Raw genomic sequence first — 22,502 nt, 5'->3', positions numbered from 1 at the left:
AGAACAATGACAGCAATAACGCATGACTCGGTCGGAGTAGTGCAGGACATGTACAAGTCAATTCAGGCCTAGCTCAGCTGAACTTGACTCGTCTCAACTCAACCCGACCCGCCCGACAAGTTCCTTCCGCCAGCAGTCACCAGCAGTCACCAGCAGTCACCAACAGAGGCAAGGACGAGACGAGACAGTATTAAAACACAGGAAAAAGCACTCGCAAGCGACCACAACTTCCATTCGCCTATACACTAACGGTATCATAAACCATAAGACGCCATCCACCCCCTTTTGCCCCAGCTCAACCCTCTCTTAACACCAAACACGCGAAAATGCTACACCTCCATGGACTCGCCTCCCATGCCCGCCCCGTCTACAGTTAAATATTATTACTACATTGCTATGGTACCGACAGGGTATTCGTGAGCCTGCCGCTCAAGCCCGCTTAAAGCATCAAACGCCTTTTTAGCACTTTTTCTTCTTTGACCCCTTCCTGACCGACAACTAGCCTCATCAGTTGCCCGCAGCTTTCATCAGCTTAGGTTCCGTCAGCACCTGCCTCGGGGGCGTCATCCCCGTCCTCGCCGTGTCCGGGATCATCACGTAGAGTTGCGAGTCTGAGCTGCTCCCGGAGCCTCATGTTGCCCTCCTTCAGCTCCTCGATCCACTCGGCCGTGTAGTTGACGACATTAGCTTTACTGAATCCGCCGCCGCTGAGCCGGGGAACAATCTTGCCAAGCTCAGCAAAACCATCCTTGATTAAGGACCGCCGTCGCTGCTCGCTTTTTATGTGGTTGTCGCGTTTTTGCTGCGGCGTCAAGTTTTCTCGTCTGGGAACCTCGGGCGTGCCAGCGCTGGCAATGGCACGAGACTGTGACCTGGGCTTCGCATCTTTCTGCGGTGAGTCAGAAGTGGCTGCGGGTGAGCTCGTTTCACTCTCTCCTTCCGTCCGAGACTTCCGCTTCCGGCCGGCAGAGGGGGCTTTGCTGCCAAAGAGGTTCTCCTGAGACGTGGCCCACCTGGATTCGTCCGGTTTCTCGGCGTCTTCTAGCTTGATCGACTTGCTTGTCTTTCTCGGCTTGGTCGTCTTCTTAGGCCTGCTCGGCCTTCTTGCCTTGCCCCTAGCCGGCGACTGGTCCGTCTGTTTTGGCCCTTCATTTTCTTCGTATTCCTCCTCGCTCTCGTCACTCGCGCTGGGTTCCTGTTCCTGCCGCTTTACCCGCTTGGGCAAGGGCACTTCTAAGCCCAAGTTTGTAGAGCTATGCGTTCGATGCTTGGGACGTCGTGGTGTTTTGTGTTGGGTTTTTGGGGAGCCAGGAGGCACCGCCCAACCTGCAGCTTGCACCGGACTCGAAGCCCGCGTGGTCACGGCGCTTTTATTGACTGTTAGGCAATCAAGATACGAAATCTGCTGCTTCGAAAGAGCCTCGCTCGAATCTTCAGCCGACTGCGGGATGTAGTTCGGCCTGTTGAAGCTCGTATCCGAGCCATATCGCACTTCCACAGGCGGCGGCGCCCGTGTAGCGGGGACTAGGTTATGAGCGCCCCACATTATCTGTGCCAAGATATCGTCCCGATCCGAGTTGAGCGATCCGTGGCGGGATTCGGTCCTGTAGCCAAAAGGGTATTGTGCTTGCATGGGCTGGTGTTCGGCGGCGGTAGAGACGGCCAGAAGAGGCGCAGAAGCCGCGAGATACATGGGAGATGAAGTCGTCACAAGAGCTACAGAGTTGTTTCTTGCAGGCTGTACGGGCACCGGCATTCCATGCAGGAATGATATTTGATGCAGGGCTGAGGTGCCTGGGGGCGACAGGACAGATGCAGCAGCAAGGACGTCGGGTGCCTGATGCTGGCTGGCCCAGTGAGAAGCTGGCGGTTGCGGATACGTTGTTCGCTCTAGCTGCGTATGCCGTTGTGGCGCCGAGTATTGCTGTCGTTGCTGTTGATGCGGTGAATGCTCTTGTCTCTGTGCATGGTGTGGCGTCTGAAACTGGCCCCCCGGTGTAAACACTGCCTCGGCCAAGTATGGCTCCCCCAGCTGGGTTGAAAGTTGTTGCGGGTTCTCATGCTGCAGACCCGAGCCTGTAAATATCGGTGCCCCAGGATACTGCGCCGTATGGTCCAGCAGATCAGGCGGGAAATTCCAGCTATTTAAATTATTGCCGTTTTCGCTAAACCTTGCAGCATTGACAGAGGCAGCAGAGTTAAAGAGATCGAAGAAGCCGTCCAGATCATCCCTGTCGGTCCTCGTCAGCAACGGGCCGTTCTGCATCAATGTTCCCCTCGGCCCAGGACTCTTATGATTCCTGAACTCCGTGTTCTTAAGCGCCGAAGTTGTAAATTCTCGAGAGGGGGGCGAGGGATAGGCTACGGATAGCCTGCCCATGATAGCGTCTCGTAGTGGTAACCCGTCGGGATCTGGCAACGACAGCAGGGTCAGCCAGTGCAAGGGAGCGGGGGTAATTGCGTGAGCCACCGAGAAGAGACGAACCATCGTATGGGAAGTTAACGTCTAGGTATGAAGGGTTAATGCTATCTGGGAGCGTAGCAAGGTCAGTTAAATGTGCCACGATAGGCAGGGAGTTGCCGGTGCCGGAGGGGAGGACGAACCGGCGGTGGCGTTGAGGACAAAGTTACCGACAATGCTGCCGGTGTCTGGAACGAGGGGATCTGGATGGAAGCAAGGTTAGCGCCAAGTTGCTGCCCCAAGCCGGAAGGCATTACGGCGTCACATGTCCACGAACCAGCTGCCCCAAACTGATCTGCCAGCTCCTCTGAGGTCTGGGCCATTGTTCGAAATACTGCACCACGCGCCTAGCGGCGACATGAACTAATGATCCAAGATATATATAAACAAGTGGCGTATGGTGTGATCTGGAGGTCGTAATAGTAACTGTATACGTGGCAGATACTGAACCGGGCCTGGCGACCCGAGGTTCATAAGGTCGATAGGACAGCACAAGGGCGGCGTCGAAAAGTCTATAAAGGGCGGTTAAAAAGAATGGTGCCGAAAAGGCCCACCGGGAAAGCACGTCTTTCCTCCGAACCTTAACCTTCGAAAACAGAACAACAAAGATATGACGGAAGAAGCAGGAGGCGCCGGGCGGGCGCTGGCGTAGGTCGTCGGCTAGGACAGGCACGATCGCGCTGGCTCTTGGGCACAGCGGCAGGGCGGCAAAGCGGGCAGGTGCGCGTCGTCAAAAGCCGGGAATGGGGCGGTGCGAGGTTCCAAACGGCACCGCATGCAGCCTGAGATGCAGAAAAGCGGCCCCGGGGCCGTGACGTGACATGACAGCCCGACGAGTCGACTACTTGGTGCCAAGCTAGGTCGAGCCGGCCAGAAGGGGCGGGCTGGCGTGCTGTGCTAGGCTCCGTACACCCCGCGCAGCCTCCCTCTGCGGGATCCTCCAATGCAGCAGGCAAGGTAGGTTTGTAGGTTATTCAATATGAGTCGGCAGGTGGGAACTGGAGCCTGCGAGTCTGTCTGTCTCAATGTCGCGCCGGGATAGGTACTACTGTAGGCACGCTCGACGGCACTGTAGGTACCCGCAGCCAAACCCCGGGACCCCCCAGAGAGCGGCGATGGTAGTGGCTCGTAGGATGTATTTTCAAGGCCTGGGCCCGGGCGCAGGGACGGCGACGCGCGAGACGGGACTGGCCGGGAGCAGACTGGACTGGGAGCGAGCGTGTTCGAGTGAGGCCCAGTGTCCCACGAGTGTTTGTGGTGTGAGCAGCAGCAGGACAGCAGCTGCGGCAGTGGGTGCTTTGCGGAGCTAGGAAAATGCGGGATAGCGAGATGGATCTCGAGGAGCAGGGGGGCACCTCCAATTTAGTCACGGGAACGAGTGGAGCCTTTTTCAGAATGGGCGCCCGGAATCCGGGCAATGGAACACGGAAGTCAAACAACGCGGAAGGCCCTGGACTAGAATCCCAACCATAGCAGCGCTACGCTATCGTTGCTTCGATCTCGAAGATATGGAGAGGGAGAAACCGGAGGAAGCAGCAAAACAAACGTTGGGATGGACGGAGCCCCAAGTTTAACTCAACACGACTCCACGGACGATGGCGAGAGGACAAGACAAGGGTATGGAAGGCCTAGTGCCCCGCTTTGCGCCACATATGCTTATATGCCGTAGCGACTGTGCATCCCTGTCTTGGCCCGGGCGAGCCTGCCGCCCGTATTTCCCCCCTTGGGAGACAACGCCTTTTGCGATGCGAACCTGAATGTCGTGCCGCGGATCCTTGTATCGCGATATATTTGCTGTGGGCGACGCTGAGGGTCTGTCACATGCCCGCCGAGTTCTCGGAGCCCCGCGTTTGTCCCGTCGAAGCTTTTCATTACCGGCAACTAGAGTCCTAGTGCGCATACAGATCCGTAGTATGCAGGACCAGGAGCATACATAGAGACTCACCGTCGCTGGAGGTGGGAATGCGGCAGCGTTTCACCTTGCAAGCAATGTTCCGTACTAGCAGTTAACTGCGCTCTCGCCTCGCCTTGTTCAAGTTTTGGAGTTTTCGAGTATGTAACGGCATCCACAGGGAGAGGGATGGGTGTATACATGGAAGCTCCCGCCCAGGACATCTGCATAGCGAAGAAGGCACGAGGAGCTACTACGTATGTACACAGCACGCCAAAGCCGGGCAGCTCGTCAGGCCGATTGATGCCGACCAGATATTCGGGTGAGCATCTTTTCTTGTTGGGGCGCCTTGGGTCTCCGCAGGTGAGCAGCAAATGCGGGGGAGGTAATCTTTCAAACCGCACTACCGAATCTTATGCGTCGACAAGCCGCCTCAAAGCAGTTCGCAAGCCACGTACACACAGCAGGTGGGCTTGCGGTTTATTATCTAGCTCCCCGAAACAGCTGCAGGCTGTCCTGAGCAGTAGTCCTGTCAACCTCAGGTCGACTCCTGAGCCTGGGCGGGCGATTCCAAGATCTTCCCAGGTGGTGACAAGGATATTGGTAGGATTTTTGCGGGGGTGGGGCTTCTGCCCAAGCTGCTAAGAGCTTCCCTTCTGGGCATGGAATAGGCGCGGGTGCTCCGTGTCTTTTTGGTCTGTGCAGGTCGGCGGCAGGAGTGGAAAGTAATGGAAAGTTGTTACGGATGCCTTCACATACCCTCTCAGTGCGTGAGGTGCCTTGCTGCTTATAGGTTCTGTTATTACGTAGGAGAAGCTTAAGGCTGAAGGGCGTGCAAGGCTGCATTACGGTTTCCAGGTTTCTTTCGTTGCCTGACCTGAGGTAGATGTTTATAAAGTCCCCCATTACACATCATCTGCACACAAGAACCTTCCACTCCCAACCGGCAAGCTCACTTACGTTGCTTGGTAATTGATTGGGTGTTGAGGCAGTTTTGACTCTACTCAGAGTTTTCGTTACAACTCTTGAACTCAAACGTACTTCATCTGCAGTGTCTGCAAGGTACACTTTCCGCGCCTAGGTTAGACGCGTTCGGTCTCAAAACAGGGAGGAACGTCGACTAGGGAAGGAGCCAACAACCTAAGTCCTGCTCCAAGCAGACACCGAGCAAAAGGTTCAAGTTCAAGTTACCAGCTTTGGCCAAGTCAGGCGAGCGCGCACTGAATTGGATATCGATTCCTTGACGACTGATTGGTGGCAACCGCCCAGCCAGAGCGAGTACTTCGTACCTCGGTGGTTTCTCCAAGCAACGACGACCTTGTGGCTTCTGGCTTCTCTGCCAGAGCGTGTCATTTGGACAGCTCAACAACCGAACGCGACGGCGCCCACGCCCGCACCCGCACCCGCACCATTAAACTATCGAGTCCTATTCCTGGACAGCGCGCCTTTGGTGAGTTGTCCAGTCACCCCAAAAATTCAACTACCTAAGGTACCCATCCACCTACGTATGCACGTAGCTCCAAGTTGTCCAGCTCGGGGAATGCAGTCCGTTATTTCCTAGCATACTTTAGCTAAGGGGCTTCTGCTTCGGCTTGTCTCGGACAGCACTATGTCATGGCGTTCGCACGTTTTTATGAGGGGACAGGAGGTGGACCTGAGGCTGTTGGGGCGGAAAGCCAATCATTCAATCATACTGTACAACCTAACTCTAATACCTCGCCATCCAACTTAGAATATTTTAGTATCTACCTATCTCACATCTAGCTATCCGTACCCCACCCAGCTACGGACGGAAATACTGCCTGCCCACCCCTTATGACCTTCGGTCCGGACGGAAGCCCTCGCCACTGTCCTGGGTCTCGGCGGAGCGCGTCTATGGTGTCGCCGCGGGTCCCCAGCCGCCGGGCGAGATGGGATGACGGGATCCCTCCGGTGCTGCGGCCCCTCATGCGCGCATATCTGCTTGGCTATGCGTCGGCCGTGGCTCCTCGCCTCCTAACCTTGTTCTTGCAATACCTGACAGGCCGGAGACACAAGGTTCCTGCCCGCGACACGCCCAGCGGAACTGCGGATGCAGAGGCAAAGACCAAAGGCGTACACGTACAGGGCCAACTCTTTCTCGACTCCTTGCGCCACGTCCTCCTCGGCGGCCTCGATTTACAGCGCTTCCCCACATTTTGCGCCACCATTGTCGGCGGCAGCACGTTACTCGAGGTGTGTGTGTCCCAAGTCTCACCCATGACAGAATATCACTAATAACGGCCACGCCTCGTATAGGTACCCCTCAAGGGTGTTTTCAATCACTTCGCCCAGAATCTCCCGGAGCTGGCGCGCAAGAGGTGAGTGACTTCTTGCTCATGCCAGGTGCCCCCGCCACCAAATAGGGGCTGGTCCTGTGCTAATATCGTCCTTCCAAAAGACTGTCGAGATGGGTTGCCTCCTTCATCTCCGCCTGGTTCGGCCTGCGGCTGCTTCAGTCAAAGCAGACGCCAAGCTTCACCGAGACCATCACCTCCAACCCCGGAGATGGCCACTCGGTGAACGGCGCCGAGAAACAAACAACCATCAGGCATGCCGGACGTACTTTGGACCTGTCACTCTTCGCCGCCACGCGTGCTCTCGACGTCATCGTCGGCGAGTTATGGGCTCGGCGCAAGACGCGCCGGCTCACTGCGCAGAAGTGGACTAGGCTCGAGAGGGCCATATCGCGCCTCATTGACCCGGCCATGTTTGCCTTGTCAAGCGGCCTGATCATGTGGACGTGGATATATCGCCCGTCTCGCCTGCCCCGGTCCTACAACAAATGGATCGGCTCAGCTGCCGCCGTCGATGGCCGCCTGATCGAGGCGTTGCGGCGCTGCAGACAGGGCGAGCTGCGCTATGGCGAGGAGACGGGTCAGGCACCGTTGCTTGGTGCCATGTGCGCCGACTACGGGTGGCCAATGCAATGGGGAGACCCGGCAAAGTCCATCCCGTTTCCCTGCGAGATGGTCCACATGGGCTCAGGGGGTTCGTCGTGCGAGCTACACACCGTGACTCGATTCGTGCGCTCCTTCCGGTGGGCCATGGCGACTTACCTGCCCCTCACGCTGCTCCTCGCCGTGCGCAGCCCAAACCTGAAAGGCATCAGGCGGGCCGTCATCTCGGCAGTGCGCTCCTCGGCATTCTTGGGCGCGTTCATCTCCCTCTTTTTCTACGGCGTGTGCCTGGCACGCACGCGCCTGGGTCCCCGCCTGCTGGGCACCGGCACAGCGGCGCGACAGGCCATCGACGGCGGCCTCTGCGTCGCCTCGGGCTGTGTTCTGTGCGGTTGGAGCATTATGATTGAGAACGCCCGCCGCCGGAAGGACATGGCGCTGTTTGTAGCGCCGCGGGCCCTCGCCACCCTGCTCCCCCGCCGCTACGCGTGGGACAAGCAGTGGCGGGAGACGTTTGTCTTTGCCTTCAGCACTGCCGTCGTCTTCACCTGCGTGGTGGAGAACAAGGCCCGCGTCCGCGGCGTTCTCGGGAGCGTCTTGGGCACTGTGCTGAAGCCGTAGGAGAGGGCGGACCGTACCAGTATAATGTAGACTTGGTTTGCAGTCAATTCTAGTGTATATTTGAGTAACTAGCCGTAGTAAATACATGGAACGAGTTCTTGATATTGCTGTATCTGGGCGGTTTACTTCCACCTGTTTACTTAGCTCTGTCTTGCCTACCACACCAGACTCTGAACTGCTCGAAGCAGCAATATAAAAACAAGCCACCTACCTGGCAAGCTAGGAATGGAAGCTGAAAAGCCCCTTTTCTTCCTTCCTCTTGCCTCCGGCGGGCTGCTTGCTACGCTCGAAAGCGTTTATTTCCTTCAGGAGATCATCCGATCGACCAATCCCCAGAAAAGATTCCAGAACTACCCTAGCTAATCCCTAATCGAGAACCATTCGGTGTAGGTAGAGATGGAATCAAGTTGAGAAGGCGTCTCTCTCCGTCACCTTACGGCTCGGTTCGTAAGCTCGTAAGCTCGACAACGACGATAGATAGCTTCGGTGGAGCAGCTCACTCCGTTCGTTCACCTGAAAGAAAAAATGGGTTCTGTCTGTGATGGGTCCAGGTTGCGACTATCTAGTGTAGTTGCCGTTGCCCGGAACTATTAGGTAGGTAGAGGTAGCAGGCGTCTGTCTGTCTGTCTTGTTTGCTAATGTACCGGCAGCTGTGAGACAGGTTCTAGATTCCTGGCCTCTCTCTGATAGTGGGCACTTGTTGTTTCTCTATTATTATTATTATTATTATTATTATTATTATTGTCTGCTTACTTGGTCGAATACTAGCATAGCAAGACGTGCGTGGGTCGGGTTAGGTATAGTGACGGGCGAACCTTTCTCCGTATGTACTGTTCAAAAGTAGGCGGCCTGTGTATGCATTGATAGCAGACTGGCAGGGCCTTTTCTTTCCCACAAGTGGCCTGTCTAAATGGATTGCGGGAATAGGTTTCTGCCAGTGTCCTACGATTCATGGAACGAAATCCACATATGCACATGTATTTCGGGATATAATGTATGTAGATATATACATGGTAATTAATGGGCATAAGCTATCTCTCATCGTAGCTAGTTGTAACACCGTGGGTGAGAGGTCGCTCATCAACAGAGTCGAGTCGAGTCGATAGGTAGGCAGACAAGTGCCTAGGTACCTACCTATGAAGTGTACATGTAAGGATATGCAAATGTATTACATATCTGGAAACATTCATATACAGGACGCGAGCTCTCACTGTAATAGTCTGTCCAGTGGACGGCTGAGAGCTACGGTATTTGTGCCCGTAGGAGAGAATGAGAAAGAAATAACGGGCGACGGAAACAGAGGAGGGAGGCTATACACACGCACGGACACAGATCGTACATACATGTATGCACATACACAATGAGAGTCGACTAGAGAAAGCATGGCGGTTGAAGCAGGCGGGATTCCTCATGGTGGGCAGGACTACAGTAGGCCGATGGCATGCTACGGAATGAAAGATGCTGGCCATTGATAGAAATATCACAAGAATTAACACACAGGGAGAGATGGCAGTATTTCATATCCCATTACTCTATTTTAATCTCGCCAAGCGACTAGTCAGTAGTCACCATGTTTCCCTGAAGAAGCAAAAGTAGGCACCACACCCCGGTCTACAATTTCATTCCCGCCTACGATCTCCACCACGAACATGCGCCTAGCACAAATAGACACACTAGCACGTCGGCCTTGACAGTACTGAAAATCTGGAAGTAGCGCAGCGCGAGCTCTAGATAGCCTTTAAAGGGCTGGGGAATGAACCCAGCGGCCATGCCGAGCAGGCCTCCGCCTATTCCGCCGGCGCCGGCGCCGGCGAGCGGGCTGCCGCGGCCGCGGCGGTCGACGAAGAAGCGCGTCGTCAGTAGTAGCGCCTCGGCCGTGGCGAACGCCCAGAAGAATTTCCGCGCCAGCGTCTGCTCGTCGTCCCGCTCGCGCTGCTCTTCGGTGACGTCGGTCCACGCCGCGCGAGCCGCAGCCGCGGTCCGCTCCGCCTTGGTGCCGCTGAACGAAGTCCACAGCGCAATGTACAGCCCGAGCCCGAGCGCGACGGTAGTGTGCAGCAGTCGCCACAGCGCCGCGTAGCGGTCGGGCAGCACGACCGCCTGCTGCTGCTGCCCCATGGGCGGAAACGGCATGTTGCCGAACGGGCCGCCCGCCATCCCCCCGGCTGCTCCCGGAAACGGAAACGGCATGTCCCCTCCTGCGCCTGCCCCGCCTAGCCCCGGCATGCCTCCTGCCCCCCCAGGCCCGCCGAGCATCTGCATCATCATGCGCATCATGGGGTCGTCGCCGCCCATCATGTCTGGCCCCACGCCGCCCGGCGGACCGTCAAACCCTAGCATCATCTGCCGCAACTGCGCCTCGGACATGTCGCTGGCACTGGGCTGCGGCTGCAGCTGCGGCGGCCGGCTTCGCGTTGGCGGCTGGTAGTAGTGCGTCGAAATGTCGACTTCGTCGGGGTCGGCGTGTACAGCGGTAGCGGCAGCAGCAGGCGCGGGGGTTTCTGTCAGCGCCGGCTTCGTCGTCGTCGTCGCAGCAGCAGTAGCAGCAGGCGAAGCACCGTCTACGTCTTCACACACAGCCCACCAGCGTTAGCCATCTATACTACTTCCTCAATTCATTGCAGTGCACTGTCAGTTTTCAACAAGCACGAAAAAAAGTAACATACCTCGCCCGTTCAAGCCCTGGATCCTGCCGAGCCGCGATGCCCCGCCGGCCTTGATCTTCGCGGCGATGCGCTCCTTGCGGAGGCGAGTCTGTTCGGCGGCGCGCGCCGAGGCGGCGGCGTTGGGCGCAGCAGTGGTTTCCGTCATTTCTGGTCTCATTTCTCGTCTCTCTTGCTGGTGCTGGTGGTCAGCAACCCGGTCGTTGCTCGGTAGGTACCTAGGCAGCTAAGACAAGGAAGGCGCCTTATTGCACCGTCAGCTTTGTAGAACCTAGTGTCTTTTTTAATTTTATTTTAAAAATAATCCTCGGTCGTTTGTGTGCAAAATGATGAATCCCCAAAGAGTTCTTGTGCGAGTGTGTCGGCGTTGTCGAGAGTTTGCCCTCTCGAAAGCTGAAGAGAAAGGTGTGACGTCGTTTGACAGCCTGCCGTTGATCGAGGTGGAAACGTGGTGGTTTGATAATTTACGCTGCAAGAGTGACAACCACACTGCTAATCCCTTATCTAATCGGGACTCGCTGACCTATCCAAAACCCCACAATAAAACCTTGACCCCTTCCCCTTTCCCAATCAACAACAAACGTGTGGCAAGAGAAGGACAACACACGCTGCCGCATCACAAGAAAGGCAAGACCCGACAAGCTTAAATGCCAGGAGAAGCAGTCACTCCATTCTCTAGTTTATCTTTCTTGATTAGAGGACAAGATTTTCAACTATTATACTACACTTGTCTACGGAATACACTCATGCATCGCAACTCCAAGAGGCGGGCCGGGAAAGAATCGCATCGACTGATAATTCTACCTTGCCCATTTCTGCTGCGGCATGATTACATTCTTCTAGGAACTAATTACTATGCATGCTACACTCTGCCCTTCGCGCTCACGGTGTGGCCTTGCTCATGGTAATCAGACGTTTAACTCCAACCTAGGGCTCAGTCAGCATCTCATGGAGTCAACACGTGAATATGGAGCACTTACCATCCACTGCCCACACTCTTCTGTTCTATCGCGTTGTATTTCCACCTGCATGCGGTGTGCCGCGTCATACTCCCTGGCCGAGAGTGCCCCCGCCAGCTGGGTTAGCTGGTCAATCGTCTCCTTCTTGACCAGCTCTTCGTTGTTGAGGTGGTCAAATAGGAGACCAAGTCTCTTCTGCGTGTCCTTTACTTGAGGAGCAAACGACGCAGGAGCCTTGGACGCCACCCGCTGCATATCCGCACTGAAAATCCCTACTAGCTCCTGCGCATCAGGAGGGATGTGTGACCGGTCCCCGGGAGGGTATCTCTCCCTAGCTGGTGGGGCAGACGGCGACGACATCGCAGGCGACCTAACAGCCGCCGGAGGTCCTGCAGACGGCGGAGGACCCCCAGGGGGCCGAGAGCCTTGAGGCGGCGGCGGGTACTGTTGTGGAGGTGTCGCTGTCTGCTGGGAAGACGGACCATACGGGCTGGAGGGGGGAGGAGCTAGAGGGGCAAATGACGGAGGAGCAGTTGATTGGGGCGAAACGCCTTGGTTGAACTGCTGTGGCGCGGGCGCGGGTGCATATCTGCTCGAGGGAGGCGTACCTGTGGGCGGAGGGTTATAAGGAGAGGAGGTTCTGGGAACGGCCTGTCCCGTCAGGGTATTTGGCAAGCCAGAGCCTAGCCCGCCCTGAGGCGCATACGGATTTGGCGCAGTATTAGATGCTACCGACGAAGGCCTTGCTCCTTGGTAGCTGGGCTGCGGGGGGCCCATAGGCGGGGATGCCATACTCCGGGGAGGAGGCGCAGACCCCTTGGGAGGTGGTGGGGGCGGTGTGGCCACGCTTCGCTGATAGGGGCCAGCCAGCAGCGGGGATTGCAAGCCGGGCTGTCCAGAGAAGGGCGAGTTTACTGGCACAACGCTTGGGGTGCTTCTGCGGACCGGAGGGGGTTTTGAGACGACCGGGACATCGTTCCAGTTACCCACGTCCTTGTTGACCTTTGGCGGCGGACCCACGCTTCGAGGAGGTGGAGGCGCCCCATGCAGGTTGGGCGACTGATATGTTTGGGGAGGTGCATAACTTCCAACTGACGGGGGAGAGGGCGCATATCCGGGAGGAGCATACGCTGATAACCCTTGGGGCTGATATTGCCCTGCATTCAAAGGCGCATATGGATTAGCCACAGGAGCAGAGGCTTGAGGCTGAGCAGTCTGAGCGTAAGGGTTCAGAGGGCTCGGCCCAACAGGAGCAACAGCTGCCGGGGGTTGATAGGCAGCATGTGTTGCACGAGACGAGGATCGGGCGGATGGTGCCGGCTGTCGGGTGGCCGCAGGCTGCCGGGTCGCGACCTGAGGAGCGGCCTTCTGGGAGGCGAGCCTGACACGGTTTCGGGCGACTTCAGCCGCTGGGAAGTTGTTTGGGAGGAGGTCGAGATATTTCTGTGCAATGGCGAGTTGCCCATGAGCAGCCACGACATCCGCGTACTCGGTATACTTGTCATACAGAGCCGCAAGTTTCCACCCGCTGGTGAGGTTTTTCTCATCGTCGGCAAACTTGGTCACATGACGGAAGACGGTGACTTTTTCGATAAACTGCTGTAGCGATCTGGCGTGGACCGAGAAGGTCGAGTCGTCGCCAGACTCTTTCATGCCCGCCTGTTCTGCCTCCTCGAACTCGGCGATCCAGATGCCCACAACCTTCTCTAACTTGGACCCGACGAGGAAGCAGAAAGACGCATCTTTTCTGGAACCCGACTCGTAGATCCTGTCGCCCAGGGCCTCGCAAAGATCGGGAAACTCTGACGGGTCGGCAAACGTGCACAGCGTGACCATAGTCTCCTTCCAACTCGAGAGACCGGCATTGTGCACGACATCCCAGAGGTTCTTGGCCACAATGGAGCTGATGAGTCGCAGGTAGCTTGGGCTCCCCTGCTTTTCCGCAAGATATGCCGTTTGCACCTTCTCCACAAGATCCTTGCTGCCGCAGTTGGCAAGAATAAAAGCGTCCGCCACCCTCCCCTCCTTTAAGCAAATATCAACGGCCTTGTCGAAATTACCAAGAATGATGGCCTTGGTGATTTGATCTTCGAGACCAGTATTTCCCTCACCCAAGATGTGAAAGGGCTTGTCGGTCTTCGCTCCCTTCGTGGAGGCAAGGTCAGACAGGAAATCATCGCCATCGTCGGCATCACCCCACATGCTCGTCACCCGCTTATGCTTCTTGGGCGACGCAGCCCCGTTGGGCTGCAACAGCGAAGATGGCTCGGGTTCCTTAGTCTCGGTCACCGTGGCTTCGGGGGCCTCGGATTCCTCGGCGCCGTTAGGTGGGTCCTCGTCTTTGGAAAACCCGAGGTACTCCACGATCTTGGTGCGCCCATCCGAACCGCTCAGCGTTTGCAACACCTGCCATTCAGCCTTCTCTTCTTCAGTCTTCGCGTTCTGCCGATGAGTCTTGCAGATGCTGGCGATGTCTCCAGTCTTGAACGCTGCTTCAAAGGCCTCGGTGGCTGAGCCAATGTCCGAGTCAACAGAGAACCCTGATATTTGAATCTTCGAAGACCGCGGTTGACCAGGAGCTGTGTCGTTCTTTTTGAATATAACAAGCTTGCCGCCATAGCCGAAGGAGACACCGACAGGACGCTCCAGCCAAGCTGGTGGCCTCGCAAGAGAAAAGGATGCCACCTGAAGCTGAGTCGGGGCCTTGGAGAAGAAATCATCATCATCAAGGTTGTTCTGAGCTGCCGGCGAGGCTGAAGGATTGGTATTCTGCAGCGTCTGGATTGTGATCTTGCCATCAAACGACGCGGTAGCCGTTAAATCCGGGTTGTCGGGGTTGAAGCGCGTAGAGAAGGTCCAGTTGGTTGCCTCTGGAAACTCCCCATAACGCTCGCCCGTCTGTGGATTCCACACCAGGGCTCGGTTGTCCTTTCCGCACGATATCAACAAACCAGGGTCTTGTTGACACCACGACAGCGAAAGCACGCCCTGGTCATGGCCCTGGAGGGTCCTCTCGGGCGCCTGCGAGTTCCTGAGGTTCCAGAGAAGGACGACGGGGGTGTTGTCGTCGGAAGTGGCCGTCAAGAGATTTGTCGAGTTGTTGGGGTCCCAGGCAATAGCGCTGACAGGCTTCCGGTTGTTGTTCAAAGTCAGGGAGGCCTTCTTCGTCTTCAAGTCCCAGACCGTAACGAACCCTCCCGCGCTGCCGGTTGCCAGAATGTTTGCGACCTTCCGGTTCCAGGCTACGCATTCGAGATCATGGGCCGCGGCGGTGCCTAGGCGGAAGGCTATCGAAGGGTCGTTGATGTCCCAGATAAATAGCTCGCCTTTGGCGCCTGCCGTGGCAAGGACCTGGGGCCTCAGCGGGTTGAACTGCAGCGACTTGATGGGGCCCGTGTGCTTTGCAGTGCGCGACATGAGTGCGTCTTCGCCGGCGATGAGCTTTGCGGCATCCCACAATTCGAGCAGTCCGTTCTCCATGGCGCCAGCAATAACGCCCCGGGGATGTTCGGCACTGGGCAGGCCCCATGCGATATCGTAGAACCTGCGTGCCTGGTCAGCTGTGTTTGGGGCCAGAACAGAGAGCGGCCTGGCAGACATACCTAGATTCGGTAGTAATGCTAGTCAGGGGCTGGAGCTCGAGACCCTGGTCAGAGCTGTCGAGCTTGAGGTCCCATAGCTCGAGCTTGGTCTCGTCCGAGAAGTCGGCATCGACGGCGCCCGACCGGGTGCCCGTAACGAGAAGCGGGTTGGCGCCGGGAGACCAGGCAAAGGCCGCCGTCCGCGGAATCTCCCTCAGCCGAACCATGGCGGGCGGATGGCAGGCGGACAGAGGTGACGAGTAAGTGGTAGGTGGTAGGTGGTAGGTGGTAGGAGCAAAGCAGAGGCCGAGGGGAAGCGACGATTGCCACGCGCAAAGTCCCGCGAATCGAGTGGTTTGGTGACGCTAAATTAGAGAGTAGAAGGATTGCAATTGGGGCAAAAGAAATACCAGATCTCTAGAAACCCGGCGGCCGATTGCTGAGCCGTGAGATCAGGCTGCGCGGGTTCGACTACAAGTTGCTGGCGTGTTGCCAGATTGCACAGATTCCCTGACGCACCCCCTAGCTGTCGAGGATGCGCCCACAGGGGAATGCCAGATGGGCAAGAATTATTTTGTGCTCCACTAGCTGACTAAGATAGTGAACTTCTCCAATCCCAACCCTGTCCTCGCGATTAAAGGGCAAAGTTAGAGAATTCTGGCAGTAGAAGCAAGAAGAAATACAAAGCGTCCCTTATATTTGCTACTTTACAATATTTTCTTAGTTAAAAAATTTACACCAGGAGAGTATGCAGAGCTGTGACGACAAAGTTCAACGACATCGAGTATGACGGGCTGGTCTTTTCTATTCTATATCCTCCGCAATTAAAGGAGTGAGGTAATGGATCAAGTGGGGCTTCAATTATCCAAACAGGAAGGAATGAGGGAGCCTCTCTCCGCCTCACGTGATTCGAGCTTCAGCATCAAATCTCTGGACGACTGCCTCATGAAAAGAGGTTGAGACACTTTATATCGCTGAACAGGAACGAGGCTAATAGTCCAATAAACCCACCGACTGCTAGGTAGAGTGTGAGTTTGCTAGTATTCTAGTGACATCAACGGTCTGCAGCTGGGTTCGGGACTTGCCTTCGCACTGTCAATTCACTCGCCCAAAACACAACTCAAGCTCGCCATTGTTAAATTACAGCACAGCCTGAACCCGAACCCTGACCAAAGCGCCAGAAACACACCCCGAAGTTCCGAACTGAGACTCTAAACCTCAAGACAAAAGAGTACACAGGAAAAAATGACGGACACGGCACGCTGGAAGGCCACCGTCTACATTGGCGGTCTCGCGCCGCAGGTGACGGCGGGCAGCCTGCACGACGCCTTCATCCCGTTTGGCGAGATCACCGACGTGTCGCTGCCCAAGAACGACGACCCCAACGCCACGGAGCCGCACCGCGGCTTCGCGTACGTCGAGTACGAGGACGCCGAGGATGCCAAGGAGGCTATCGATAACATGGACCAGGCCGAGCTGTTTGGGCGCGCCATCAAGGTGTTGGCGGCCAAGGTGCCCAAGAGCGCCAACCAGGGCGGGCTCGGAAGCAAGACGGCCCTCTGGGAGCAGGTAAGTGCGAGAAACATATGCACAGGGCCACCTCATTTTACGGCTCACTCTTCTATCTTGAAGCACTTTCACCATGTATCGCCGAGCATATTCACTGAGACAAAATACAGGAAGGGTGGCTAGCAGAGAATGCCGTTAGCGAGGAGGACCGCCTCGCCACAGACCAGGCACAGAACTCGAGGCCTGATGATCCAATGCAAGGCCTCGAGGGGCTGGATGTGGCAGGGCCCAAGCCAGAATGAATTTTATCTCATTCTTTGCAAGAGTAAACTGACCCGCGCCAAATTTTGAGTCTTTCTAGCGCCGTCGTTCTGCTCCTTGGCTCGCAAACCAGGGAGGCCGTGGGTTCTAATGCATGTTACGGGCCGGCGATGACAATAGTTCTTCAATGACGAGAAGGATGGGAAAGAAAGGAAAATGAATAATACCCAAAGAAAAGAGTCTCATATAGTTACTGCGTGTCAGAGGCAACCGTTGGTTAAGAAAGCGCAAACCAGAAAGACAGCTTCTTCTTTGACGTTGACAGGGGTTCTTAAAACACACGTATCAAGGATGGGCCGGCAGAGGATCTTGAATTCCTGACAGCCAACCATGACTAGACATCATATACACAGGCTTACTGCCTTCCTGGCAGTAATTCTAAACGCCGCCCTCCCCGCGAGCTACAGACCATCCCGCAAGGCCCTACTCAGTTGTGCTCGGCATCGCCGTGCGAAGAAGCGTGCTCGTGCTTCTCCGGAGCGCGGTTCTGCCGCTTGAGGCGGAGCGTCTTGTCCACGAAGAAGTGGCGCATGCTGGAGTAGAACGCGGCACCGACGGCGAACGCGACGACGACACCTGGACGGCGAGAACAGGTAAGAAACAGGCAATTCTCGAATGCTGTGAGACGATACGGGGACATGGATGGTATACTCACCGAGGGGGATCAACTCGGGCGGGATCGACTTGAGTTTCCGCAGGCGTTGTGAGATGGTGTGGGCTGTATCCAAGAGTTTTGTTCGTCAGCTTCAGGACCACCCCCGTGGATGGACAGAGCCCCAAGTTCTGTTTCCCAAGGTCAAATGCGCCTCGAAAATGTCCATCGCTGTGCGGCGAGAGCGGTGCGGCTTCCTATGGCTTGCACATACCAGATTGATCCTCCTTCTGTTGGTTCGCAGGTTCGCAGGTTAGCTCTGACACAATGGGGCTCGAGAAACGGCGCACATGGGGAAGACACCTCGAAACTTACGGGCACCGGCCGCATCATGCGCGCCGTCGGGCGGAACATCTGGAGAGCTCTCGTGGCACGCATCTTGTCAAGGGAGAGTGGAGAGGTGTGTGTGAGGGTGGACTGATTTGCGCTGCCGGTCAACTCGTTCTGCAAGACACCAAAGCTTGAGAGGGCAAGTTTGGAGGTCGGAAATGGACAATCAATTGATCGAAGCTTCGGTTGCCCACCTCACCAAGGTACGGGTCGGTGCCGCCCCCACATTCGAAGCGACAATCATCCAGTCAGATCAGGCCATTTCGCCCCCTGTAGTAGCGTTTGGCCTCAGGCTGTCAGCCAATCAGCCCAGCCTAAAGCGCAAGCCGAACGATCCACTTCGCTACGCGCAGCATCGTGCTGTGCTGGAATGCTCCGACCGGACCTTACCTCACCTGCAGCTCTCAGCCCCGTCAACACCCGCCCGCCCGCCGTCGCCAATTCCACGCCATTAAGCTGCACTACACCCTTCGACCAGCTCGCGAGATCTCTGACTAAATCGCCCAACATGTCCGACGACGAGCGCGAGACCAAGCCCTTCAAGTTCGTCACAGGTATGGACGTCCATCCCAGATGACTGACTGCCTGCCTGTTTTCAATTCGCTCGGCAAAAAAAAACCTCCCTAGTTGAAAACATGGCCTGATCGCGGAGGGCAACGGGATCTCTGCTAACATTTGTCTAGCTGGTATGCCACCCCTTATATCCAATTTCTGATTTTCATCCACGCAATCTTTGCCCGCGGGGAATTCCGAGCTCGCCGTCGCAAGGGGAGAGGCGTGAAGAAAAATGAGGGGCCGTGGGCAGGAGTTCGAATCAATTGCGGATGGGATAGATAGATTGTGACGAGCAGAAAAAGCAGCCGACGACAAAAAAAGGACGGATATCAAGCAGAGGAAGAGAAACGAATCCCAATTGACTAACGAACGGCTTTTTTTTTTTTACCCTCGCTCACTAGGTGTCGACGCTCGCTTCCCCAACACCAACCAGACCAAGCACTGCTGGCAGAACTACGTCGACTACCACAAGTGCATTCTGGCCAAGGGCGAGGACTTTGCCCCGTGCCGCCAGGTCAGTTTGCTCAGACTCTGAAAGGGGTTAATACCGCCGCATTGTGGCCGCATCTACTAAACCAGCCGCCCGCAGTTTTACCTAGCCTACAAGTCGCTCTGCCCGAGCGGATGGCATCAACGGTGGGATGAGCAGCGAGGTATGGCGACCACCCCCCTAATTAACCTGGTGCTCAGTTGATCTATACTGGCCCTGTTTGCGGCGAGCTGACAGTGATTCGCAGAGGCCGGAAACTTCCCTGCCCGCTTGGAGTAGGGCGTCATGGGATGGATGTTCTGTGGGAGGATGGCGCTTAGTCAGTAGACGCGAAGGATCAACCCAACGTCTAGGTTGTTGTGTCAAACACAGTCACGGTAGCCGAGGGCAATGCACATAGAGAAATCCGGGTTCGTGTTGTTCATATGTCAGAGGAAGCCGTGAATATTCTCGAGTGAACGAGAAAAAATGTCTCTGCAGGTTGTATATGCCGCCTGCTCCAATAACCCAGGTGGTATCGTGAACTATAGAGAATCCCGTATGGTTCTTAAAAAACGCTAGATCCCAAATCCCAAACCCTAGCCTTAAAGCACGCTTGTCCGCCCTTATTCACATACATCCTTGGAAACTCCAAGATGCAACAACAAATGATGATGGTACACATCGAGAAACTTCTCCCAATACAGCGTCCAAGCTAAATGACTTCGCAGTTCCAATAACGATACAGGCTAAAAAGGCGACCCAGTGATCGGCCACGGTCAGCTATCGCTCACTTGGCAGCTTTCCCTTTGCCTTTACCTTTGACTTCCTCCTCCTCGTCGTCGTCCGAGCTCATGAACTCGTCGTCTTCGTCAAACCCGAAAAAGGTCCGTGCCTTTGCTTTGTTGGTGAATTCCGGCTCTGAAGGTGGCGTGGTGGCTTTTGACTCGCCACTTTCGTCGTCCTCTTCATCTTCATCGTCGTCGTCCCTCATAACCGCGTCCTTCCCTCCGGTTGGAGATGACGCAGAAGACGAGGCGAGGGGCGGAGACTCGCCCAGCACAAGGTTGTCCTTGTAGTTGCCGGCTTTGAGGGCGGCGAGCACGGCCTCGCGCGTGCGCTCGCCCGTCTCCTCCTTGGCCTCGACCCACTTGCCGTCAAGCCCGGCGGCACCTGTGAGTGGCCCGCCGCCCCGCCGGATCTCGTCCTGCTTGCGCTCCGTCATGTCGACAATCTCCTGCCACCGCTGCCGGCGCTTCTCCTTCTCCTTGCGGTCCATGTCCGGCTTGACGGCCAGGTACTCGGCTAGCGCCTTGGCCTCGGTCACGGTGCGCAGCCGCCGCCCGTCCAGGTTGCGGCTCGACCCGTTCTCCTCGCCCGCCGCGTTCTTCTTGCGCTTCGACGACATGCGTCCGCCCGCCGCCCGCAGCTGCGACCCGAACCCACCCTTGCCGCCGCACAGCGGCACTGAGATGCGTAGCGACAGGAAGTCGTCGTCCCCGCTCGAGAGCAGCCCTGAGATGGGCGCCGTGGACGCCGTCGGCAGGTGCTGGCTCGATAGCGTCGTCACGAGTAGCCGCGCCTGCGTGCTGGCCATGGACGGCGGGAGCCGCCCGTCGAGCTCCGACCGCAGTTCGCTGATGGTTGTCCATGGTGGCAGCGCCAGGGATAGCGTGGACGGGAGACCGGTGCCGGCGAAGCTGGTCACGAGGACGTTGATTCTACTTGGTGCCATGTTGAGTTGGGGTGTCTGGGATTTGTGGCTCCCTGCGTAGAGGTATGTGGCTGCAACTTTCTGGCTGCGCTCTGGGTGCGAGTTCCTGGCTGCGATGTTCTGGCTGCGCTGGTGATGCGTGTGTGATGTTTTTGGCGTATCGTCGGTTGAATGAAATATTTTGAAGAAAGAATGTGGTGAGGACGAGCGCTTTTGCAGAAGAGAGACTTTTGAAGAGTAAAGGGTCGATCGGGGGGAAGTGTTCCCTCTTCAAATGCCCTCCTCTGCGTTGAAGTTGAGGCAGTCAATGTCGTAGCCGTAGCGAACCTTAGTGGTCAACTTTGTGGCGTTCGGAAACCAACGCTATTCCGGACCAGGTCACGAGCAGTCACGACCTACCAGCCACACCCCGCCTTCCCTCTCCGGTAGCGCCAAGATTTTCTGACTGTGGCGGTGTTTGCCCCGCTTATTTCTCAACCCTACGGGCAATCGAATTTCTGCGCCTCAAGCCCACAAATCACTTAGATCTTGAATTTCGAGCTCTCGACTCTCACCCACCGCCGACACCTTCCCTGATAAACATCACCAATCGTGTCGACAACGGTCCAACCGCCAAGATGCTTATCCCAAAGTCAGACCGCAAGTCGATACATGAGGTATGCCAAATTTTTCTGTCCCTCTGCGGCGTCGGAACCCGCGATATTCGACCCCGGGGGGGGGGGGGAAATATTGTAGCCAGATTTGACCTTGCGAGGGAGCACAGCTGACATTTTCTCGCAGTATCTGTTCCGGGAGGGTGTTATGGTCGCTGCGAAGGAGTAGGTTTCACCGAGTTTCCCGAAAACCCCCAATCCATTTAATTCGGCTTCGAGTGGACTTGGTTCCCGACCGCCACGCACGATTTCACTTCACTGCCTGTCCACGCGCGAGCGAGACGCACGACACCGTCCGTCATACCGATCATGTCGTTGCGGATGCTAACCCGCGGTCCCTTTTAGCTATGAGTCGACCCACGAGACCGGCATCCGCAATCTCTTCGTCATCAAGGCGTGCCAGTCCCTGACCTCGCGTGGCTACGTCAAGACGCAGTTCTCGTGGCAATACTACTACTACACCCTCACCCCCGAGGGTCTCGACTACCTCCGAGAGTGGCTCCACCTCCCCGCTGAGATTGTCCCGGCCACCCACATCAAGCAGCAGCGGTCGCACGCCCCTCCCCGTGGCATGATGGGCGAGGACCGTGGCGGCGAGCGGAGATTCGGCGGCGGCCGTGGCCGTGGCGGTGACCGTGACCGTGGCGACCGGGAGGGTGGTTATCGCCGCCGTGATGCCGGCGAGGGCAAGGAGGGTGGTGCGCCGGGCGAGTTTGCTCCTCAGTTGTAAGTGTTTGATTCCGTTTTGGCTTCTTGTGAGTTTTGCTGACTTGTCCTGCAGCCGTGGTGGTATGGGCCGTGGCCGTGCTCGGGGTGGTGATGCTGCTCCCCCTTCTTAGGACTAAGGGCGGGCTTTATCTCTCTCTCTTAGGTTGTCTGCAATGGCATGACGGACGGCATGGAATGACATGTACTCTAGCTACAGAGTGAACGGGTCGACCAGCAATGCCCCTACTCACCTGGACGTGGGTCGTTTGCGTGGGGAGTTTGGCGGTTAGAGATCATTCGGAAAACGTCTGCATTCAGGGTCATCATTTGCGGTCAATTCGATTTCTTCTCACCACTCCGTGCGAACCGCCTTGACTTGGGCAGATGTGACAATGGTGCAGTTCCAGCCAGTGCGAAGTCTTGATCCCGGCCTTATGTGCCAGCCTAGTGTCGAGAGAATATATTGATCACGTACTATACCATCCTGCTGCAAAATC

General features: G+C 56.5%; 9 protein-coding genes across 9 annotated transcripts; 4 read left to right on the top strand and 5 right to left on the bottom strand.

Moving 5' to 3' along the window:
* Nucleotides 1-278: 278 nt before the first annotated feature.
* B0T26DRAFT_252352 (uncharacterized protein) lies at nucleotides 279-3,135 on the bottom strand. The gene is made up of 4 exons (XM_060433991.1): nucleotides 2,739-3,135; nucleotides 2,605-2,664; nucleotides 2,486-2,530; nucleotides 279-2,412 (listed from the first exon to the last, which is right to left on the bottom strand). Exons 1-4 carry the CDS (start codon nucleotides 2,782-2,784, stop codon nucleotides 533-535), a joined length of 2,031 nt encoding a protein of 676 aa, XP_060299070.1. The 5' UTR covers nucleotides 2,785-3,135; the 3' UTR covers nucleotides 279-532.
* A 3,092-nt stretch (nucleotides 3,136-6,227) lies between these two features.
* On the top strand, nucleotides 6,228-7,891 carry B0T26DRAFT_641447 (uncharacterized protein; the record flags this gene model as incomplete). The annotated part of the gene is made up of 3 exons (XM_060437341.1): nucleotides 6,228-6,566; nucleotides 6,630-6,691; nucleotides 6,772-7,891. The coding sequence occupies 3 exons, from the start codon at nucleotides 6,228-6,230 to the stop codon at nucleotides 7,889-7,891; spliced, it is 1,521 nt and encodes a 506-aa protein (XP_060299069.1).
* A 1,629-nt stretch (nucleotides 7,892-9,520) lies between these two features.
* Nucleotides 9,521-10,702, bottom strand: B0T26DRAFT_740177 (uncharacterized protein; the record flags this gene model as incomplete). Its single annotated transcript, XM_060443816.1, has 2 exons — nucleotides 9,521-10,458; nucleotides 10,558-10,702. The coding sequence occupies 2 exons, from the start codon at nucleotides 10,700-10,702 to the stop codon at nucleotides 9,521-9,523; spliced, it is 1,083 nt and encodes a 360-aa protein (XP_060299068.1).
* A 301-nt stretch (nucleotides 10,703-11,003) lies between these two features.
* B0T26DRAFT_705561 (uncharacterized protein) lies at nucleotides 11,004-15,620 on the bottom strand. The gene is made up of 3 exons (XM_060441756.1): nucleotides 15,116-15,620; nucleotides 11,535-15,057; nucleotides 11,004-11,481 (listed from the first exon to the last, which is right to left on the bottom strand). Exons 1-3 carry the CDS (start codon nucleotides 15,319-15,321, stop codon nucleotides 11,437-11,439), a joined length of 3,774 nt encoding a protein of 1,257 aa, XP_060299067.1. The 5' UTR covers nucleotides 15,322-15,620; the 3' UTR covers nucleotides 11,004-11,436.
* Nucleotides 15,621-16,339: 719 nt separating this feature from the next.
* Nucleotides 16,340-16,905, top strand: B0T26DRAFT_641098 (RNA recognition domain-containing protein; the record flags this gene model as incomplete). Its single annotated transcript, XM_060437294.1, has 2 exons — nucleotides 16,340-16,663; nucleotides 16,774-16,905. 2 exons carry the CDS (start codon nucleotides 16,340-16,342, stop codon nucleotides 16,903-16,905), a joined length of 456 nt encoding a protein of 151 aa, XP_060299066.1.
* Nucleotides 16,906-17,351: 446 nt separating this feature from the next.
* Nucleotides 17,352-17,954, bottom strand: B0T26DRAFT_750450 (uncharacterized protein; the record flags this gene model as incomplete). Its single annotated transcript, XM_060445224.1, has 4 exons — nucleotides 17,352-17,500; nucleotides 17,580-17,642; nucleotides 17,791-17,806; nucleotides 17,892-17,954. The coding sequence occupies 4 exons, from the start codon at nucleotides 17,952-17,954 to the stop codon at nucleotides 17,352-17,354; spliced, it is 291 nt and encodes a 96-aa protein (XP_060299065.1).
* A 460-nt stretch (nucleotides 17,955-18,414) lies between these two features.
* Nucleotides 18,415-19,230, top strand: B0T26DRAFT_643499 (cytochrome c oxidase, subunit VIb; the record flags this gene model as incomplete). Its single annotated transcript, XM_060437536.1, has 4 exons — nucleotides 18,415-18,460; nucleotides 18,863-18,975; nucleotides 19,051-19,114; nucleotides 19,199-19,230. 4 exons carry the CDS (start codon nucleotides 18,415-18,417, stop codon nucleotides 19,228-19,230), a joined length of 255 nt encoding a protein of 84 aa, XP_060299064.1.
* A 490-nt stretch (nucleotides 19,231-19,720) lies between these two features.
* B0T26DRAFT_740173 (telomere stability and silencing-domain-containing protein) lies at nucleotides 19,721-21,227 on the bottom strand (the record flags this gene model as incomplete). Its single annotated transcript, XM_060443815.1, has 2 exons — nucleotides 19,721-20,654; nucleotides 21,199-21,227. The coding sequence occupies 2 exons, from the start codon at nucleotides 21,225-21,227 to the stop codon at nucleotides 19,721-19,723; spliced, it is 963 nt and encodes a 320-aa protein (XP_060299063.1).
* Nucleotides 21,161-22,487, top strand: B0T26DRAFT_705544 (Plectin/S10 domain-containing protein). The gene is made up of 3 exons (XM_060441755.1): nucleotides 21,161-21,300; nucleotides 21,425-21,462; nucleotides 21,643-22,487. Exons 1-3 carry the CDS (start codon nucleotides 21,262-21,264, stop codon nucleotides 22,025-22,027), a joined length of 462 nt encoding a protein of 153 aa, XP_060299062.1. The 5' UTR covers nucleotides 21,161-21,261; the 3' UTR covers nucleotides 22,028-22,487.
* The last annotated feature ends 15 nt before the right edge of the window (nucleotides 22,488-22,502 follow it).

Source organism: Lasiosphaeria miniovina (assembly GCF_030549165.1).
Source record: "Lasiosphaeria miniovina strain SMH2392-1A chromosome Unknown B0T26scaffold_3, whole genome shotgun sequence".
Classification (NCBI taxonomy): Eukaryota; Fungi; Ascomycota; class Sordariomycetes; order Sordariales; family Lasiosphaeriaceae; genus Lasiosphaeria; species Lasiosphaeria miniovina.
The sequence above is the reverse complement of the archived record's forward strand: the minus strand, read 5'-3'. Positions and strand labels throughout refer to the sequence as shown.

Bases quoted from the DNA above. Each gene is read 5' to 3' on its own strand.
- B0T26DRAFT_705561 (XM_060441756.1), bottom strand. From the start codon at position 15,321: ATGGTTCGGCTGAGGGAGATTCCGCGGACGGCGGCCTTTGCCTGGTCT. The intron at 15,058-15,115 runs GTATGTCTGCCA...CCAGGCACGCAG, and splicing joins AGCATTACTACCGAATCTAG to GTTCTACGATATCGCATGGG. The intron at 11,482-11,534 runs GTAAGTGCTCCA...ACTGAGCCCTAG, and splicing joins AAGAGTGTGGGCAGTGGATG to GTTGGAGTTAAACGTCTGAT.
- B0T26DRAFT_705544 (XM_060441755.1), top strand. From the start codon at position 21,262: ATGCTTATCCCAAAGTCAGACCGCAAGTCGATACATGAG. The intron at 21,301-21,424 runs GTATGCCAAATT...ATTTTCTCGCAG, and splicing joins ACCGCAAGTCGATACATGAG to TATCTGTTCCGGGAGGGTGT. The intron at 21,463-21,642 runs GTAGGTTTCACC...GGTCCCTTTTAG, and splicing joins GTTATGGTCGCTGCGAAGGA to CTATGAGTCGACCCACGAGA.
- B0T26DRAFT_252352 (XM_060433991.1), bottom strand. From the start codon at position 2,784: ATGGCCCAGACCTCAGAGGAGCTGGCAGATCAGTTTGGGGCAGCTG. The intron at 2,531-2,604 runs GTTCGTCCTCCC...CTACGCTCCCAG, and splicing joins TGTCCTCAACGCCACCGCCG to ATAGCATTAACCCTTCATAC. The intron at 2,413-2,485 runs GTTCGTCTCTTC...TGTCGTTGCCAG, and splicing joins CGTTAACTTCCCATACGATG to ATCCCGACGGGTTACCACTA.